Source organism: Phyllobates terribilis, unplaced genomic scaffold (genome assembly GCF_046119375.1).
Source record: "Phyllobates terribilis strain yellow unplaced genomic scaffold, ASM4611937v1 Scaffold_1__5_contigs__length_1240528914, whole genome shotgun sequence".
Classification (NCBI taxonomy): domain Eukaryota; kingdom Metazoa; phylum Chordata; class Amphibia; order Anura; family Dendrobatidae; genus Phyllobates; species Phyllobates terribilis.
Window position 1 is genome coordinate 472,119,893 of NW_027362761.1, and position 21,187 is coordinate 472,141,079.

General features: G+C 42.5%; 1 protein-coding gene and 1 long non-coding RNA gene across 5 annotated transcripts in view; one reads left to right on the plus strand and one right to left on the minus strand.

Annotated features, from left to right (window-relative positions):
- LOC141265673 (uncharacterized) overlaps nt 1–16,553 on the minus strand; it is a 329,848-nt gene extending 313,295 nt beyond the window's left edge. The window contains exon 1 of one of the 2 annotated variants that reach the window (XR_012320144.1): nt 16,106–16,553. This is a non-coding gene — a long non-coding RNA (uncharacterized lncRNA). The remainder of the gene's footprint in view (nt 1–16,105) is intronic. The other variant, XR_012320143.1, reaches the window with a different exon arrangement.
- The window catches only part of HAPLN1 (hyaluronan and proteoglycan link protein 1), a 172,481-nt gene that overhangs the window by 58,701 nt on the left and 92,593 nt on the right, over nt 1–21,187 (plus strand). Inside the window, exons 1-2 of one of the 3 annotated variants that reach the window (XM_073679026.1) lie at nt 16,088–16,183; nt 16,256–16,383. In XM_073679026.1, coding sequence (XP_073535127.1) covers nt 16,284–16,383 — 100 coding nt within the window. In that variant the 5' untranslated portion in view covers nt 16,088–16,183; nt 16,256–16,283. Of the gene's footprint in view, nt 1–16,087; nt 16,384–21,187 lie in introns of those variants that run through there. The other 2 variants (XM_073679007.1, XM_073679017.1) reach the window with 2 other exon arrangements.

The window sequence follows — 21,187 nt, forward strand, 5'->3', positions numbered from 1 at the left end:
TCGTGGCGGCAATCCGGTTCCGTGGCTCAGGGCGGTCAAACCAGTGGCGGAACTATTTATGTGGTTTTGATGTTTAAATGTCCGACTACGCCACCCGTGGATTGCGGTCAGAGTGAACCGCCGCTGCAGGGCAGACCGCTAAGGCTGGTGTTGTGGGTGCAGCAGAGCGTAGCATAACTCCCCACGGGAGGAGTATAGCCTCAGGGCAGTGTATGCGGAGGATGGGGGTGATGGTGCAGGGCAGCAGCAGTAACGACACGGAGTCAGTGATGCAGTTCAGGGCCTTTACTCACAGTTCTTATTATCCAGACCACGTCTGCAGGTAACGGCTGCCCACGTCGTACTGTGCTCACCAGGTGAGGGGCTCAGACAACTCCCAGATAACTTTGGAGCGCTTCACAGGACCCCCTTTGTGTGTCCTTTGTCTGGCCTTTCTTACCAACACTTCTGTCCGGCTGCCTCGGCCTCCTCTTGGTAAACTTGGCGCCAGTTTCCCTGACCCTATGTGGTGCCTTCCTAGCGGGTGGAGCAAGGGGCTGCGCCACATAAAATGTCAGAGCCTCCGGTTTCTAGCTGAGGGTCGTTTCCTGCCTCCACTAGTTCGGGGACCGGTCTCCCCCTTTGGCCTGACCCCTCCACGCAGGTGGATTCGGGCGTGCGGTGGCGACTCGCCCGTCCGCACCCCTGGGATCCCTTCATTCCTCGTTCCTGGAGCCTTCTCCGCTCCTCTTCCTTCCTTCTCCCTCTTGCAGGCCTGGGCCTCTGTTACTAGGCCCGCCTCCGGAGCAGAGCTCATGCAGAGCCCCTGCTCCCTGCCACTTCTGCTCAGACTTCTCTGCACTGAACTAAGATGGTGCCCACCTTTTATACTCCCTTCTCAATGCACCCAGGAACTGCTTCCTCCCTGCTCCTGCACTGCAGGGTTCCCCTTCCTCAGTGTTCCCTCCCCCCACTCCAGCCAGGGACAGGGACTGTCGTGCCCATCTCAGGGGCATATTGGTCGCCCTGCCCCACGGCAATGTGGTGTAATGCATGCAGGTGTCGGGTCCTGATCCACACTCCATCCTTATCTGAGAGTGAGATATCACACCTCTGGGTGAGGTGCAATACGTCTGTAGCAACCGAGCCCTCGGTGCTACAGTTCCATTTATCTTCAGCCTAGGTGACGTATTGTGATACAGGGCCGTGATTTTGGCTATAAAAGGGTCCCCTAGACCCCTACCCCAAGCTTTTTAAGAGAATCATATATGGCGTGCCAGGAGACTCTATGGAATGCTTTCTCAGCATCCAACGAGAGTATCTACTTACAAATTTTTAACTGCATCTAGCCCAGGAAATACTTTGTGCCTAGTAGCAGTGTCTGCTAGTCAGCGGATTATCCCGGCTGTTAAGCAAGCTACACCACCTGTAGTTTGGACACTTAATTTTTTCAAAGGAAATGCTTCGGGACCACGGGATACTTAGTGAAGAGCATCAGGAGGCACCCCAAGGCATAGGGGCTGGGACTGGCACTAGGATGCCTTGCGGTGGACAGCCGAGCTCGATCCTTATAAAAGCTTTTTAAATGCAGCAGCTTTAGTGGACGCTACTGGAGCTGGAATTACGCGGCTGCTGGCATGAGACTTGCCCTCCAATAGATCCTTGTAAATGGATTTAAAGTGTATTCATTCAAATTAGAGGGACAATTTAAATTAAAAAGCTTAGAGCTGCCTCCACCACAGGGGGGCTCTCTCGACCCACCAGCGGACAGGCACCAGTATTGGGAGAGGGGGGCTGGCCGTCAGGGTTCACCGTGGCTCTGGCACAAACCCGGCGACACGGAGGTGGCACGGGCAGGAGCGGACTGGCCGTCTCGGCTTCTCACTTTTTGGATTTTAGAAGGGCATGACATGCCTATATCTGTGTCTCCCCCTCCTTTTACTCCTCCACCTCTTTTCTTTTCGCATGACTATATGTACTTGTCACTTTTCCATGTGTTAGTTGTGTCTTCTGAGCAGTTTGTCAGCTTTTGGACACCTTTGAAGGTGTTTTCTATGCGTTTCTATGTGTTTTTGTTTGCCTGCCATTGGTTTTAACGGTGTTCGAAGGTGTTCGACGAACAGTTCGACGAACAGTTCGGCGAACACACGGGTGTTCGACGAACCGAACCGAACTCGAACACTACGGGGGTGGCTCAACACTAGTCTCCATTAATCAGGGTCCAGTAGCTTTAAGACAAATATCTAGCACAATTTTCCCTTAAAGTGTCTACAAAATGCCATCGTTCACTAAGAACCTGATAAAACTGCCATATAATTCCCACATTAGATTGCAACATAGTGCTTAACCAGTCCTGGACTGCCTATAAGCATTATATGTTTTCATCACCCGCAGTTTACTCTGCACTGACGTTATAAAACATCTATGCGGAATAAGCAGCTTTCAGGAAATTGTGCAGCTGAAGGGGCGAGGAGCCAACTATTAGATACAGCTGACTCCGTGCATAGAAGGCAGACATCATTTACCATATTACCATCTCTGCCTATCTGTTTGATGTATACACAGTGCAGAACAAGCTCTGTGTATATAGATTCAGAAGCACTTACCCTGCTCCCTTCTCCAGACCAATGATCATATGATCGCTTGTTGTAAGCAGAGAGCAGGAACCGCTGGGTCCTAGGAAACCCAGTCAGCTCTGCTACTCAGCCAGGAGGCTGAGTTTCCCCTGTAACAAAGGATAATGTAACAGCCTCAGTTACAGGCAAAATAAGCAGTTAAAAGAATGTAGTGATATGTTAAAATGCCCCCCTAAAGTTTTATAATATTTCATGGGGGGCACAGTGTTTTCAATATTTTAAAATAACTTCTACAATAAGGAAAACACAATTTAAAAAGTTTTTTAGGGTTTTTTGTAATCATAAAAAAAGTTAAATATGGACATGTATTTCCTATTTCTCTTTACATTTCCTCCAATTGCAGCAAACAAATTCATATAAAAATGACTTAAAAATTAAGCCCTGTGTACCACAAAAAAGGCTAATATTATTTGAATATCTGAAAAAGAAAAATTTGGGAACCATTAAAATGCATGAACGATAAAATCATAAAACCCGCCTGAAATATAGAAAAATGACCCAAGCTTGAACTGGTTAAATAATACTGATATAATATAAAACTACTATACCATAATGACTACCTAATACTGTCATTAAATAGTGTTCACATTCTGACATGTAATTCTAATTGTTTTAGTGGAAAATTGTTACATCCATTATAGTTTTGGGGTTTATGATTGACCATTTGGGGTAGGCTTCAAGGGGTTATCCGGTCTAGAATGACAAGTGTGCAGTCACTCTGTGTGACCGTGCTCACTAGACGGGTTCTGGCCTGGAGTATGCATATTGCATCTTTGACCGCCATTCCCGACTCAGACACCGGTGAATCATTGCAGTGCACAGTGCATGCACTAGGAGGATTTATATGTCTGCAGTCACACAGAGAGACTGCAGCCTTGTCATTCTAGACTGGAAAACCCCTTTAAGGGATAATGCCTAATATCACTGCTGATCAAGGGTGGTTTTGTTTATTCGTGGTGAATAATTGCTACTTTCCTTCTATATTCTATCAAATAATATGATCAGTGCACGCTGTAAAACAGGGGTGTGGAACCTCAGGCGCGCTGGCCATTTATGGCCCTTAATTACCTTTTATCCTGCCCCCGAGCAAATTCCTGGGCACTGCAGTGCTTAGACCAGCAGCTGTGATTTTATGGCCACAGGCCCATTCATTTCTTCTTGCTCTAGGAGCATGTGCATGCAGTGTTCACTACTGAACGCTGAGGCACACACAATGAAAGATTATGTACTGACAGCAGTGCCAGCGTCAGGATGTACTTTGTGGGCAGAGTTAGCTCGCAATTTGTATGCCCCCCCCAAGGATGGCATAAATATGCAAATGGCCCTTGGCAGAAAAAAATATTCCCCAACCCTGCTGTAAAAAGATAGCCCCATATAAAAAAAAAAAATTAAAATACAATAACGCATGTATTTTGGACTAATCTTTCTGCTGACAATCAACCTTTAATTTCCCCTCAGTCGGTTTCATTAGCAGATAAGAAAATTAATTTAAGAACTTTCTAGAGCCTTTGCAGAGCGTTTATTAGTATCTAGAGTTAGACTAGACTAGACAATAGTGATGAGCGAACGTGCTCGCCACTGCTCGGTACTCGCCCGAGCATCACTGTGGTCGACGAGCTCGGCATGTATTTCCGGGTTGCTCAGGTGGGAACTTGGCTCCCCTGCCTGCATGTTTGGCGCTCTTTAGAGCCATGTTGTTGTGGGCATTACAGTGACTGGCTGGCCGTACAGCATCATCAGTTGTATATAAGACCGCAGCCATGCTCGTCACAGGCGGAACCAGGCAGAGTAGGGAGAGGTGCTGCTGTGTCAGGGAGAGATTTGCTTCTTCATAGTTAGTATAGGTATTTTACAACATACACTACCTTTCAAAAGTTTGAGGTCATTTAGAAATTTCATTATTTTTGAAAGAAAAGCACATTTTTTTCAATGAAGCTAACATTAAATGAATCAGAAATGCACTCTATACATTGTTAATGTGGTAAATGACTATTCTAGCTGCAAATGTCTTGTTTTTATTGCAATATCTACATAGGTGTATAGAGGCCCATTTCCAACAACCACCACTCCAGTGTTTTAATGGTACATTGTGTTTGCTAACTGTGTAAGAAGGCTAATGGATGTTTAGAAAACCCTAGAAAACCCTTGCACAAGTACATTAGCCAGCTGAAAATGGTTTCGCTGATTTGAAATGTTATAAAATTGACTTTCCTTTGAGCTAGTTGAGAATCTGGAGCATTACATTTGATTGTTCTATGAAACTCTTAAAATGGCCAGAAAAAGAGAACTTTCATGTGAAACTCGACAGTCTATTCTTGTTCTTAGAAATGAAGGCTATTCCATGCGAGAAATTGCCAAGAAACTGAAGATTTCCTACAACAGTGTGCACTACTCCCTTCAGAGGAGAGCACAAACAGGCTCTAGCCAGAGTAGAAAGAGAAGTGGGAGGTCCCGCTGCACAACTGAGCAACAAAACAAGTACATTAGAGTCTCTAGTTTGAGAACTCGACGCCTCACAGCTCCTCAACTGGCAGCTTCATTAAATAGTACACGCAAAATGCCAGTGTCAATGTCTACAGTGAAGAGGAGACTCCGGGATGCTGGCCTTCAGGCAAAGTGGCAAAGAAAAAGCCACATCTGAGACTGGCTAATAAAAGGAAAAGATTAATATGGGCAAAATAACACAGACATTGGACAGAGGAAGATTGGAAAAAAGTTTTATGGACAGGTGAATCAAAGTTTGAGGTGTTTGCCTCACACAGAAGAACATTTGTGAGACGCAGAACAACTGAAAAGATGCTGGAAGTGTGCCTGATGCCATCTGTCAAGCATGGTGGAGGTAATGTGATGGTCTGGGGTTGCTTTGGTGCTGGTAAAGTGGGAGATTTGTACAAGGTAAATGGGATTTTGAATAAGGAAGGCTATCACTCCATTTTGCAATGCCATGTCATACCCTGTGGACAGCGCTTAATTGGAGCCAATTTCATCCTACATAGTTACATAGTTACATAGTTAGTAAAGCCGAATAAAGACTTGCGTCCATCAAGTTCGACCTGTTAGTTCTGTAATTGCTAAAGTTGATCCAGAGGAGGGCAAAAACCCCAAATGATTTAGCCAATCTTCACCTGAGGAAAAATTCCCTCCCGACTCTGAAACCAGCAGTCAGAATAAATCCCTGTATCAACCTACTATTTTATTCTATTTTTAAGTATATGCAGAAATCTGCCTGGTATCTAGAAAAGCATCCAGTCCCCGCTTGAACTGGTTTAGTGAATCCGACATTACCGTCTCCTCACTCAGTGAATTCCATATTCTCACTGCTCTTACCGTAAAGAACCCCTTCCTATGCTGGTGCTGAAACCTTTTCTCTTCCAGTCTTAGTGAATGCCCTCTTGTTACCGTAATATCCCTCCTTTTGAACAAATCCCGGGCAAGGTCTCTATACTGTCCCCTAACATATTTGTACACATTTATTATGTCCCCCCTCAACCTTCTCTTTTCCAGGCTGAATAGTCCTAGTTTTGCCAACCTCTCTGGGTATTGCAGTCCCTCCATTCCCCTTATTAATTTTGTTGCCCTCCTTTGTACCTTTTCAAGCTCATTTATATCCTTTCTATATATTGGGGCCCATAACTGAGCACAGTATCCAAGTGTGGTCTGACCAGAGCTTTGTACAGTGGAAGAACAATGTTCTCATCCTTTGCAGCTATACCTCTTCTGATACATCCCATTACCCTGTTTGCCCTTACAGCAGCGGCCTGACTTTTGGCACTCCAATTTAGTTTGCTATCAATCAAGATGCCCAAGTCCTTCTCCATCTCTGAATTCCCCAATGATTTCCCATTCAGTGAGTACTGGTGACTTCCATTTTTCCTTCCCATATGTATGACCTTACATTTCTCCTCGTTAAACCTCATTTGCCATTTAATGCTCCACCTACCCAGCTTATCCAAATCCCTCTGTAGGTCTTCACTATCCTCTTTTGTATTAATTGTTTTACATAACTTTGTGTCGTCTGCAAATATTGATATTTTACTATTTATCCCGTTGACTATGTCGTTAATAAAGATATTAAATAACATTGGGCCTAGTACAGACCCCTGTGGTACCCCACTAGTGACGCTTACCCAATCTGAGTATATTCCATTTATAACCACCCTCTGCCTTCTATCCTTTAGCCAGTTAGCTACCCACTTGCAAACATTTTCCCCCAGCCCCATCATTCTCATTTTGTATACCAACCTATTATGTGGCACGCTATCGAACGCTTTTGAGAAGTCGAGATACACGACATCCACTGGTTCCCCCTGATCTACTCGAGAGCTAACCTCCTCGTAGAAGTCAATCAGGTTAGTTTGGCAGGAGCGATTCCTCATGAATCCATGTTGGTTCGGGGTTAATAGATTATTAGCATCAAGATGCTCCATGATTGCCTCATTAATAAAGCCTTCAAAAATTTTGCCCACAACGGACGTCAGACTCACCGGCCGATAGTTTCCGGCGTTACTTTTTGCTCCCTTTTTGAATATTGGCACTACATTCGCCTGTCGCCAATCAAGTGGTACAGACCCAGTCTCAACAGAGTCCTTAAATATAAGATATAACGGTCTGTCTATCACATTACTTAGTTCCCTTAGTACCCGTGGGTGTATGCCATCAGGTCCTGGTGATTTGTTTATTTTAATGTTACTGAGGCGTTTCTGTACCCCAGCTTGGGTTAGATTTGTCATACTTAGTGGAGGATTAAGCTTGTCACTTCTCATTTCGCCTGTTAGTTCTTTTTCCTTTGTGAAAGTTGACGAAAAAAATTTATTTAATAGATTAGCTTTATCCTCATCTTTCTCTATGATTTTGCCTTCATCACTTTTTATCGGTCCAATATTATTCGATTTAATCCTTTTACTATTTATATACGTAAAGAACAGTTTGGGATTTGATCTACTTTCCCTAGCAATACGTCTCTCTGTTTCCTCCTTTGCTATTTTTATTTGTTTTTTGCAGGTTCTCGTTTTTTCCTTGTAACACATTAGTGCCTCCTTGCTGTTTTCCTGTTTTAATCTCTTGAATGCCTCTTTTTTGCTATTTAACGCCCCTTTTACATTCTTATTCAACCATATTGGTTTCCTCTTATTTCTGGCCCTTTTATTCCCATACGGTATATACCTCTCGCACTGAGTATTCAGAATTATTTTGAAGGTTTCCCATTTACTATTCGTATTTCCTTGATTAAGAACTTTGTCCCAGTCTATAAGTTGAAGGTTTTCTTTCAGCTGATCAAACTTCGCCCTCCTAAAGTTTAATGTTTTAGTTGTTCCCTTATTGATAACCCTACTGAAGGGCATTTTGAAATTGATAATATTATGATCGCTATTACCTAGGTGCCCCCCTATCTGTACCTCAGTTATTCTATCAGGCCTATTAGTCAATATTAAGTCCAACACTGCCTTCCCTCTCGTTGGTTCCTGCACTAGTTGGGAGAGATAATTATCCTTGATATTTGTCAAGAACCTTTTTCCTTTCTGCGATCTACAGGTTTCTGTTTCCCAGTCAATATCCGGGTAGTTGAAGTCCCCCATTACAATCACCTCATTATGTTTTGCTACTTTGTCTATTTGTCCTAATAGCAGTTTCTCATTCTCCTCTGTTATATTGGGTGGCTTATAGCAGACCCCCAGTAATATTTTATTATTATTTTTTGCCCCCTCTATCTCTACCCACATGGACTCGACCCCCTCTTCTCCCTCTCCTATATCTTCCCTTAGTCTGGGCTTTAGACGTGACTTTACATATAAGCAGACTCCTCCGCCCTTCCCCTGTTTCCGGTCCCTTCTAAATAAACTATAATCTGTTAAATTTACAGCCCAGTCGTAGCTATCGTCTAGCCAACAGGACAATGACCCAAAGCACACCTCCAAATTATGCATGAACTGTTTAGGGAAGAAGCAGGCAGCTGGTATTCTATTTGTAATGGAGTGGCCAGCGCAGTCACCAGATCTCAAACCCATTGAGCTGTTGTGGGAGCAGCTTGACTGCATGGTACGCAAAAATGCCCATGAACATGTTAGGCTATGGGTTGAACTAGATGGACTTAGTCTTCCTTCAACCTTAAAAACTATGTTACTATGTTACTATGAAGCCAATACAACTTGTGGGAGGGGCTTCAGGAAGCATGGGGTGACATTTCTCAAGATTACCTCAGCAAATTAACAGCTAGAATGCCAAAGGTCTGCAATGCTGTAATTGCTGCAAAGGGAGCATTGTTTGACGAAAGCAAAGTTTGAAAGAGAAAATTATTCTTTCAAATAAAAATCATTATTTCTAACCTTGTCAATGTCTGGACTATATTTTCTATTCATTTTGCAACTCATTTGATAAATAAAAGTATGAGTTTTCATGGAAAACACAAAATTGTCTGGGTGACCCCAAACTTTTGAGCGGTAGTGTATATATATATATAACCAACTGAACTAACAGTCCTTCTGAGGACTAATCCAGCTGCATATATTCAGTGGTGATAGCAGGAATTAGGCAGGCAGGCAGTGTATGTGGCAGACTGCAGTGCATATAGTGCAAGAGGGTCCATTGAACGTTCCTGCTGCTGCTGTTCTTACAGATATTTGTAAACACAGCCCCAGATATCAGGGGCCAGGGAAAAAAATTGATCTTAATCCTGGTTATTTGTTTAAAAAGCAATCCAGAGTACACAATTTTTCTGCTCCATTTGCTTGCTTTCACTGCAGGATAAAGCCAGATCTGTTCCATATTTCAGCGAAAAAAATCCAGAAATTTAAACTTAACGTGGAAAATATTGGCCTCCTTTTCCATTCTGTTGCAGTGTGTTGGTCAAGCTATTTACACTAGGTGTCTGTGAAGAATAGTATTAGTAAATTACAGGCCTGCTATTTAAAACCGTGGTTCTGTGTCAAACATAACACCTATAAGAGTGTTCCAAAATCAGACATTTCTTCCATTTTCATTCGGTTGCAGTGTATCGGTCAAGCTATTCACACTAAGTGTCTGTGAAGAATAGTTTTAGCAAACTACAGGGCTGCTATTTAAAAGCGTGGTTCTCTGTCACATATAACACATATAAGAGTGTTCCCAAATCAGACATTTCTTCCATTTTCATTTCGTTGCAGTGTGTCGGTCAAGCTATTCACACTAGGTGTCTGTGAAGAATAGTATTAGCAAATTATAGGCCTGCTATTTATTAGTGGTTCTTGTCAGATGTATCACATTTAACTGCTTTCCAAAATCAGCCATTTCTCATGAACGTTGAAAATATTGTCCTCCATTAAAAATGGGCAAGGTACGTGGCAAGGGACGGGGAAGTGGACGTGATGGTAATGGTGCATGCAGAGGCCGAGGACGTGGCTGTGGGCAAGCTGAAATTGTGCCACAACAAACACCCACATCTTGTCGCTCAACCTTCCTGTCCCAAGTACTAGGGGACCGCAGAACACCACTACTGAACACAAAGCAGTGTCAAAAGGTTATTGGTTGGATAGCAGATAATGCTTCTAGTCACTTAGCCACCACCATCACCACCCTGTCTTCCACACGGTCTCAGTAGCCATGAGGCTGGAACGCATATTCCTCACCCTGATCCTCCTTCCTCCCACCATGCCTAGTGGCTGGAGACAACTGATCCCACACTTGGACACTCACAAGAGCTGTTCACTTTTCCATTTGTAGATTGGGCTTCTCGCCTGGCCAGCTTCAAGGGGGTCAAGAGGAGAACGCACGTAGCTATGTCCAAATATTGGAGAAGCCACTGTCACATGAAGGCAATGGTGGGAAAGTGCAATTACTGTCGCAAGAGGTTAATGATGATGATGATGAGATACAATTGCCAGAAAGTCAGGAGGAGGACCAGGGTGCGGAAGTGAAAGACGAAGTGGTGGATGATATAGTAACTGACCCAACCTGGCAGGGGGACATATAGAGCGAGGACAGCAGCACATAGGGGGAGGGAGGCGTAGCACCTCAAAAGGCAGGAAGAAGCAGTGTGGTGGCCGCAGACAAAAGGCGGAAAAGCGCTTCTCGTAATGCCAACACAACGGAAGTTGCCAGTACAATTGTTAGATCTTTCCGAGTCTGGTTATTTTTTAAAGACTCTGCAGTTATCCCCAAAAATGCTATTTGCACCACCTTCCAGGCTAGCATCAGCAGGGGTAGCAAAACTAGCAGCCTGACCACCACCAGCATGATCAGGCACATGGCAGCAAAGCACCCGACTAAGTGGGCCGAACCCCAGGGTCCAGGTGTCTGCGGGTGACACCACTGCTTGTTCTGCTGTTGTGCATGAATGCCAATCACGTGTCCATGGTCCATGCCAAGATGCCCCCTGCCCTGCACCTGTCATTGAACACTCTCAACTAGCACCATCAGCAAGCACTTCCACATCTTTGTCCCAGTGCAGCGTTCAGTTGTCCCTAACCCAGTCCTTGGAACGCAAGCACAAATACACAGTCAACGCCCCACATGCAACACTACTAAAATCGCACATTTCGCGAATGTTTGCACTCTAAATGTTGCCTTTTACGCTAGTGGAGATGGAAACTTTCCATAACCTGATGGTGGCAGCCGTGCCTCGGTACTCGGTCCCCAGCCATGACTATTTCTCCCAGTGTGCCGTCCCTGCATTACATGAGCAAGAGTCCCACAACATTAGACGTGCCCTCAACAATGCAGGTACTGGGAAAGTCCACCTAACCACGGACATGTGGACAAGTGCTTGTGGGCAGGGACGGTACATCTCGCTGACAGCACACTGGGTTAATATAGTGGAAGTCGGGACCCAGTTGGACCTTGGGATGGAACACGTCTTCTCGACACCGAGGATTGCTGGCCCTGGGTCAATCAGGATTGCCCCCACATCCTACATCTCCTGCATCTCCTCTTCTTCAGCTTCCATCTCCGAAATGACCACATCAGTTGCAAGCTGGAAGCATTGCAGCACTGCCTCAGCCAAGCAACAACAGGCTGTGCTGAAGCTAATATGCTTAGGTCACAAACCGCACAACAATGAAGAGTTGTGGGCAGCTCTGAAAGAGCAGATAGATCTGTGGCTGACACCGCTTACCCTACATCCAGGCATGGTCGTGTGTGACAATGGCCGGAACCTGGTGGCGGCTCTGAGGTGAGTTCACACATTTACCATGCCTGGCGCATGAGCTTAACCTCGTGGTTCAGCAGTTTCTCAAAACCTACCCTGATCTGTCAGATCTGTTTGTCAAAGTACGCTGCCTGTGTGCCCATTTTAGAAAGTCAGCTACAGCTTCCGCCGCCATTGCCATGCTTCAGCAGCATTTGCAGCTTCCAGTTCACCGACTGATCTGCGATGTCCCTACGCATTGGAACTCTACATTTCAGATGTTGGGAAGGATTTGTGAGCAGAAGAGGGCAGTTGTTGACTACCAGCATCAACAAGGCCGTCGGTATTCAGGTCAGACTCCACTCATAAGACCTCAGGAGTGGACATGGATGTCAGACATTTGTACCATCCTCCAAAACTTTGAGGACTCCACCAAGATGGTGAGTGGCGATGACGCCATAATTAGTGTCACCATCCCACTTCTGTATTCTGAAACGCTCTCTGCTCACAATTAAGGAGGATGCATTGCAGGCGGAGCACGATGAGATGGAGCAAGGAACCATACAGTGTGATTCCACACAGCCCAGCTTCATCTCATCCCAAAGTGGATTGGGTGACAATGAGGTAGAGGAGGAGGAGGAAGAACAGGAGCTAGTTTCCTGCACTATAGACTGTACTACCTGCACAACTGTTATACAGTCTGTTCAGCGTGGATGGCCTGAGGACAGAAAGGAGGAGGAGGATGAGGAGGAGATCATGGTCAGTCGTCCTCTTGGTGAGGACATGGAAGTCTTGCCTCTTTGCAGTCTGGCACACATGGCTGAGTATATATTACGCTGCCTTTCCCGTGACCCTCGCGTAGTCCAAATTTTGGGAGACAGTAATTACTGGTTGGTGACACTTCTAGACCTATGCTACAAGGAGAACTTTCTGTCTCTTATTCTCTGGCAGAACAGGCCTAATAAAATGGGACAGTACGCTGCATATAGGCAAACAATATGGGAGACACACTTTCTAATAATGGGAGCATTTTTTGCAGGAGGCCCTCCAACCTTTACATCGCTTGCAAGGGGCATTGGAGTTCCTCCAAATTTTTGTCAGCTGTTGCCGTCACTGCATACGCAATAACAGTATAGGAGACCCACTCATTAATAATGGAAACAACAAAGCATAGCCAACTGCTGGCCCTTTGAGAATAGTAAGGGCCGCCTGATGGCCCTATAAAAATAGTCTTTGTGACTTTCAGAGGCCCTCCATCATAAATGAAACAGGATGTGTCTGATGATCTGTCACACACCATATGGCCGGATAAGGTAGTAAAATGTTAAAATGACATTTACTGGTAAATGTTTTTTCACCTTTAAAAACAATGCAAAAGTGCAAAAACGCATCAAAAACGCTATGTGTGATCATAGTCCAAGGTGTAGAGGAGCATTTTGGTTATTTATTTTTCCTTATATACAAGTCATTACCCTGGAAAGGATGTTCCTTAAGATATTTCCCAGAAAAATCCATTTTGTTTTAGTTTTTCTATGTTTTATTTTGAGTTTGTAAAAGTGGAGTAATACCTCTGACAAGGTTGTTGACAGCAGTGACTTGGGAGTCAGAAATGCATCCAGTGGTCTTCCCCATGCTGTTCCCATCACTTGAGCACTGTTCCCATCGATTTGGGCAATTTTTAGCCCCTCTGCAGACCGCCAGGGGGAGCCGCCGGAAAAATGTTCGAGTTTCCCATAGACTTACATTGGGCTTGTTACTCAGTCCGAGCACTCGAACGTTCCAATTTGCTTGACTCGAACAACGAGTACCCGAGCATTTTAGTGCTCGCTCATGACTACTAGACAAGTCACTTAAAAGTTATGTAGTATTGCAGCATTCAGTCCAGGGTGCCCCTGACAAATTGCTAATTCTGCGAAGAGAAGCTTTACCCCAGCAGTGTCCTCTGCAGGGGAAAATAAGTATTATGTGGTGACATTATAGATGAATAACCGCTCATGGATGGTTCAGGTTCATCAGAACAATAGCGTTTTTTACAGGCTAATAGATGAAAGTTTTTGATCCATAAAAAGTTGGCCCCTTTTGAAAACTCTATTGCACAATCTCCATATAGCATACTAGCAAAGATTCGCTATGCTCAACATATGTGCTGATAAAGAAGTGCATGTCAACTGAGCATCCTTTTGGCATACAGATGTAGCAGTCACCAAAGCAACAACTTTAGCATGCTCCTCCATTGACGTGGTCAACCTTTGCCTATTATAGCATTGGCAGTTATACCACTGTATTAAAACAACTTCAACAAATAGCTTAGTGTTTGGCGTGCTATATTAAAGAGGTTGTCTGAGATTTTAACACTGATGATCTATCCTTAGGATAGGTCATAAGTGTGTGATCGGTGGGTATGCTACTGTATGAGCTACACTGTTCAATGCAAGAGCATTCTGGAAAAACACATACAACATTGCCAATGATTCATTATTGATTTTTTCCTGTTTTCTAGAGTAAAATTGTTCTTATAGTGACTTTTTTATTTGCGCCTTATTCATTATTTAATTTCCACTTTTGTTTGGCTAACTGTATATGATTTCATCTTTCTTTTGTTCACCATTATGATCATGGCATTGTTTTATCCAGAAATTTTAGCATATTTCCACATTTATGACTTTTTGAAATGTCACTAGAATTTTAGCGCAATTGTATTTCGTTACCTTAGTGGAGTACAAAATGATTTTCTGATGGTTGTATACTAGTATTCATCACTTTAAATATTATTCTAAAAAGGTTCTAAAATGCATAAGGGTCAAAGAATCTTTGAGTTTGCATCAATTCATCAAAATCCTGTACAAAATCCTCTAGCACAAAAATAAAGACAAGACAAAAAAATAACTTAAAAAAATGCAAATGATGTATCGGTGCCAGTGCTACATATGGTATTCTTTTTACAATGGCATGGAGAGATGAACAGCGTGCCAATACTGTGGCATAAGACTTGGAACCTTCTGTTGGAAGATGATCAATGATTGGAACAGGCTGAAACGAGAGGTGGTGAGTTCTCCTTCAATGGAAGTCTTCAAACAGAGGCTGGACAGACATCTATCTGAGATGGTTTAGTGAATCCTGCATTGAGCAGGGGGTTGGACACGATGACCACGGAGGTCCCTTCTAACTCTACCATTCTATGATTCTATAATACATAAATGCTCTCAATGTAAGTCTCCAATGGAAGGTTCAATCATGGTATATTAGAGCTTAAAGGGGTAAGCAAGCTGTCACCTATCCACAGGATAGGAGAATGGTGCACTATTATACCCGTTAGAATGGAGCGACAGCACATGTTCAACTCCCACTCCATTATTTCTCTATGTGGCTGCCAAGGGCTGCACTCTGCTTTTTCTGGTAGCTTCACAGACAATAAATTGAATAGCACTTGGGCATCTGATCTACTACTCTATATTGTAATGGGGGTGAAAGTGTTCTATCAGAGATGAAAAATTCCCCATTCTGATAATGAGTGCGGGTCCCATTGTTCGAACCATCACTAATCAGCAAGTTATTACCTATCAATAGATAAGTGATACCTTATTTTTACAGGATAATCCCTTTAACATGTAGATAATACCAAAAAAGTCTGATTTATCTCCACTCACCCCAAAGATGAAATCAAATGTTCTAATTGATTCTGCGATCATTTTTGTTTCATACCATAGCTTTTCTATGTCGTACGCATGTAAGCAGTGTAAAAAATAATCACACATTTTGGTATCTCACGAGCTGATAAATTATTTTTCAAATATTTTTTATTATATATAGTTTATTACATGTATTTTATTACCTTTGTGGTATTTTATTTCATCCCACAAATATATGCAAATCTTGTTACAAATCACCCTTTAATCCCTAGCACGTTGACATTTTATAGTCTCTGTCATACATTTAATTAGTTACATTTTCCTTCTTTACCATTATTAACCCTTTTTATCTAATTAATGTGCCATAAGGTCCTCTCTGCAGAGGCTGAATGCAGCGATTTCCCATACGCATTAAATATATGTGTCAGCATTGTAGGTAGCTGTGAATTGAAAATCAATCTGTATGACTGCAGTGGTAGCGTATAGTACTACCATGCTGTAAAAAAAAAAGCATGATTTCACACTACGGTACATATCAGCTTAAATCGAATGGTGCAAATGATTAAAATAATTAGCAGCTATTTTATCTCTCACTGACCTGATGGAACTATAAATTATTTATTTCAACTAAATCAATCTAGCTATTCCATTATGCATACACAAGTAAGAATTTACTTAACTTCCTTGCAATAATTCAAGTTAAATAGCTACGGCCCCTTCTATATAGTGCTGTAAGGCCATCAGATGGTTGTTGCTACATTTACCTTGTTTCCTATCAGTTGCTGTAACTTCGGTAGTGCAGAAGAGGACAAGCAATGTTGTCAGGCATTTTCCCATTGATGGTAATGCTGTAACAAGTTAGGCAGCAGGAGCAGCAGTTTTCACAAGCCTCTTTCTATGTTATGCCTTTTCAGGGAAGGAAGATCCATTTAGTATTCGAAGATGAAGAAGGTACTTTTCCTGGTGCTAATCTCTTTCTGTTGGGCTGATCATCATGCCAGGAACTCCACACTGCACCATGACAGGATCATTCACGTCCAAGGTAAGTCTACCCTAAAAGTGGGCACGTAGATTTATTTTCTGGCTTTTATGTGATATACAATATGTTTGCTGATTGCTTCCCATCTCCCTGGCTCATATTATGCTGCATTGACTTTCGCCCTATCCAACCTTCTTTTTTTTTACTTTTTGGCAAGTTTGCATTTGTATCCTGATTCTGCAATGTTTGCTACTCCTAATAAAGTGACCCTGGGTTTCCATTTCTGCCATCCAGTATCACTGCTGTGTGGGAAAGTCTTGTTCTCTCTCTTTGATCTCATCCATTTAAATGTTACTGCAGTGTCCTTCATTCTAAAGATAGGAGATGTATTAATATCCTAACGTATGGGACGGCTGCATGATACTAATACTGCGCTAATGTCCGTGTTCTATAACCCGTAGTCGTTTGTAATTTACATTTTTGTGTTGTTTTTATTAGTTCCTCATTTATACACTATGCATCTGCAGCAAAAATCTAAATCTGCAGTGCATGGCAGCTTTTTCTGTTTTGGCACGAGTAGTTAAAAGTCACAATGCCAGGAAAATTCGAAGCTTGCATATTGTCAGGTTATGGCGAATTTATCCAATCTGTACGTATTTATTATTATTCGATAAAAATAGAAAAATGCAAAAGAGGGAGCCGCGTTCAACTGTGACAGGAAAAGGTTACACTTAAAGTGGCAGAGGGCTATGTAAATGCTGTGACATATTTTAATGACAGCTGTAATTCTTACAATGTGATATGTGGGATCTCATTAATGTGTCAAATAAAATGTATTCAGCTGTCTGCTGCCAGAATGGCTGGGGTGTTGTGCTTTACAGGCCCCTCTGTCATATATTCTCATGTCAGAACTGTCCAATGTGACATACTGATACCCAGTGTCAGACTGGAGTGCCAAGGGTTAACCAACTCCAGGGCACCACTTTTCAGCTATATGCAAATATGACATTATCCTCAATCACAAATTTATATAACAATGATCTGTGTAGATTGTGAAATAAAGAAGATGCTGCCTTTGTCTGTCTATAGTGATTCAAGTATATTGTGCCAACCACTGCTCATATAAGAGTGGCCCACCGGAGGATTCACCTGTTCTCCTGTGGGCCAGTCCAAGCCTGGCTGCAGACCTGACAAGGCCAGTTAGAAATAGAAAACCTATATGCCTACCATATAATACATGGTCCGCAAATCCCTATAATCAAAGCAAAAACCAAAAGAATCTGTTCTGGAGAAAGAGATTACAATACGGGGGAGAGGAGAATCCTTTCCCCCCAGAATGAGTGATAATAAAGTCTATAAATAAGTATTCTCCAAACAGACACATATAAGGGAAATTAGAAAAATTATTCTTTATTGAAAAATATATAAATATCATAAAAATTACAATCAAATTAGGTAATAAAGTACAAAGTGAGGCTGCCTTGCACTCCCAGCATTCTCTCCCACGCTGCCTTGGACTCCACAGACATGACCCAAGGTAATGGAAGTTCCATATCTGGTCCTATAACTCACTGATATGTATATCTTATTGCGCAATTACCATGGTTACAATCTATTTGACAGCATATAACCATTCTGATATTTACCTGCATGTCTTTCACATACAGGATTTTTTGGCCTTATGCTAGACGTGCTTTCAGCTTTTTCTAGAGGATCTGTAATCATTATTATCTGATATGGTCAGTGTTTGGATTTTCTATCCATAGGCAGCATATTTACATCTGTCATCCTTTGAATGCTTTTTTGGGGTGTTAGTCTCTTTGCTATACCAGTCACCTCATTACACTACTCTTTAGCTATCTTCTCTCCCCCTCCCCTATTGTCCTCACTTTGTACTTTATTACCTAATTTGATTGTAATTTTTTTGATATTTATATATTTTTCAATAAAGAATAATTTTTCTAATTTCCCTTATATGTGTCTGTTTGGAGAATACTTATTTATAGACTTTATTATCACTCATTCTGGGGGGAAAGGTTTCTCCTCTCCCCCGTATTGTAATCTCTTTCTCCAGAACAGATTCTTTTGGTTTTTGCTCTGACAAGGCCAGTTGTCAGATTGCCCCACACATGAATGTGTTGGGTGGTGAGAGTCGTAATCAGAACCACTAGCTTGTTAATTTTCTGGCAGTAAAAAGCCCGGATTATATTGTACAGTAAAATACTGTATGTGAAGAACTAAATATATAATTGATGTGACAGCTTCGTCTAAGACAGAATATTATCATTTTCTGGGAATAGCACCTTTTTACAGCAAACATTGTATCTGTCAAGTTTGATAGAAATGTGTGAACATAGGCCTCATTTATTAAAACAGGAAAACTGGTCCTTTTTGTCCTTAGCAACCAATAGGAGCTCAGCTTTTATTTCTTAAAAAGGTTATCCGGGACTTTGCTTATTTTTTTCATATGGGGCTAAGGACTTGCATGTAGTTGCTAACTACCTGATTTAGCCCGGCGACGATCTCTGCAGTCTGTGATCCAGGCAGTAACTCTCCGGCTTCATTTGACCTCACAACAACATACAAAACCAAAGAAAAAAAAAATAAATAAACATAAACCCTACAGTAAGTAAATAGTAATGATACATGTAAATAACATAGTGTACTTGGTTAACACTATTTTGATCAAAAGCCAAAAAAGCTATCCCACCACAACAAGATGTACCTAGTCAGAATAGTCCTATCCTGTCTCTAGTACCTCACCTTGTCAGCCGACCTCAATGTGAATAAGGCCAAAGCAGGAGAGGAGCCCGACTGTTCAGCCACCTGTCCATGAGAAGCTATATAGATGAAATACCAAACTCAGGAAGGGGAGTCATGCCCCTTTTTGTGCAGAGTACAAGAAACTACAGCAAAACCAAAGAAATGAGGCGGAGCATAAGTCAACAGAGCAGCTCTTCCTCTTAAGGTCTGCTCTTTTAACATGGTGTCACTGCTGACATCATACTGATTGACAGTCGGCTCCCTGCTGTCTCACTGTCAATCAGTATGACATCGGCAGTGATGCCCAGTTGGCAGAACAGAGCTGAAGCAAAGAAGCTGCTCAGTGGAAATGTCACTTGAAAAAGGAGAATCATCGGCAAGTGTGGTCTATGACTGCTCTGGGCTGGTAGAATTCAGCGCCAGGTAGAACAAGCAGGTAGTTAGCAACTACCTGACTATTAGTTCTTGGCCACATTAAAAAAAATAAGCAAAGTCCTGGACAACCCCTATAAACAGCTCTAAAACAATGAAAGCTGCACTGTGATTAGTTGCTAATGCTAATTAGCTTATTTTTGTGTAGTTTTCATTAATGAAGACTTCTTTGTACCTCCAGTGTAATATGCTCTAAACTAACTAAATTAAAACCCAAGTTGTCATCCAGAAAATCAATGTCTTACAGTGTTGAAAATTTGCATCCAAAACAAGGTCCCCGCCCTAACAGCCACTCCCATTCATGTTTGTTCCAGGCTTTCCAAAATGTGGATTCTGAGGCACAGAAAATCTGGTATTGCTAACTTACTGGAGGTTTCAGGCATTTTCAGCAGCGTTATTAATAATTGCCGACTTCTCCAGAAGCCTGCGAGGTTTCCCTTTCTTCTTCCAGCATCCTGAACATAATACGGAGAGATGGGAAATGTAAATTCCTCCTTTGTATACACTGTCTTGTACTTCCTCTGTTATATTGATAATTTGTTGCTAAAAAAAATAGTGCTGCCATACAAATTTTCACATCAATTCAACAGACACCCCAAAGTAAGCTGACAGACCCCTTTATAATTTAATGACATTAATTTGGTACCAGTGTTACCCACTGTGTAATGGATCCAACAGTACATCAGAGAGCAAGGGTGATTTTAGCGTTAACCCACTTGACCCCCAGGAAAATACAGTATATCAGTATCAGTATATCAGTAGACCAATGAACAGAGAACCTTTGGTTCCCCAGAATGGAGTCTTTTGACCTCTATGTGCTGCCATACACTGTTTCAGGTTCTGATGTATGGAAATATTCTCCTCTAGGAAGGTTTTGTATATATGGGATTCAATGGAGCATTCCAGTTCAATACTTATCTCATCCTCTCCTGGTCCAGTGCCGAATCTCCACTGCTGCATTCTTTGTCTGTTAGAACCTGCAGCACTGATGTCAAATTGAAAGAGCTGAAGGCAATTAGTAAGCTAAACTTCTCTGAGAAGCTTGTGCCATCAACTAGAACAGAGCCACTGATCATACTTATTGGCTGCAGTGTTGTCAATGTGATGTCAGTGCTGCAAACGATTACAGACAAAAAGAGTGCCACTGCTCAGTGCTCGATCTGGGGAGGGTGTGTGAGACAGTGTGTACTTTTCTAACAAACTACAGATGGAGGTGACTATTGCAAGACTATTACAACTGGACTGGTCATCGAAGGAAGATATGTTTCACCGAGGTTGTTAGCCTCGGTGGTATAAAGTCCGGAAAGCACAATTAGTGCTGAGAATTTTTTTAAGAGGGCAGCATGAAGCTGGATTGTTAGGAGCAGTCAGAAAAATATAGTTGGGTCTGGCTGTTCTCATATCTACACTCTAGGAGGTGAACGGCCTATTTAAGGCAGCTCAGCTGCTTCATTCCTGTCTTTGTGTGGAGGAGGAAAATCCCTGTTTGTGTCGCTCAGTCTCTGCCAAGGGCAGTGAGTGTTGTGGACTATTTTGTTTGTTTTTCTTCCATTGTGCCAAGACAAGACTGGTTTGTTTTGTGAGCTGGGAGAGGTTATGGACTTAATAAATCACTCATTATTTGCACATAAGAACTTTCTGCCTGTGCCTGCTTAAACTGCTGCGAGCAAAA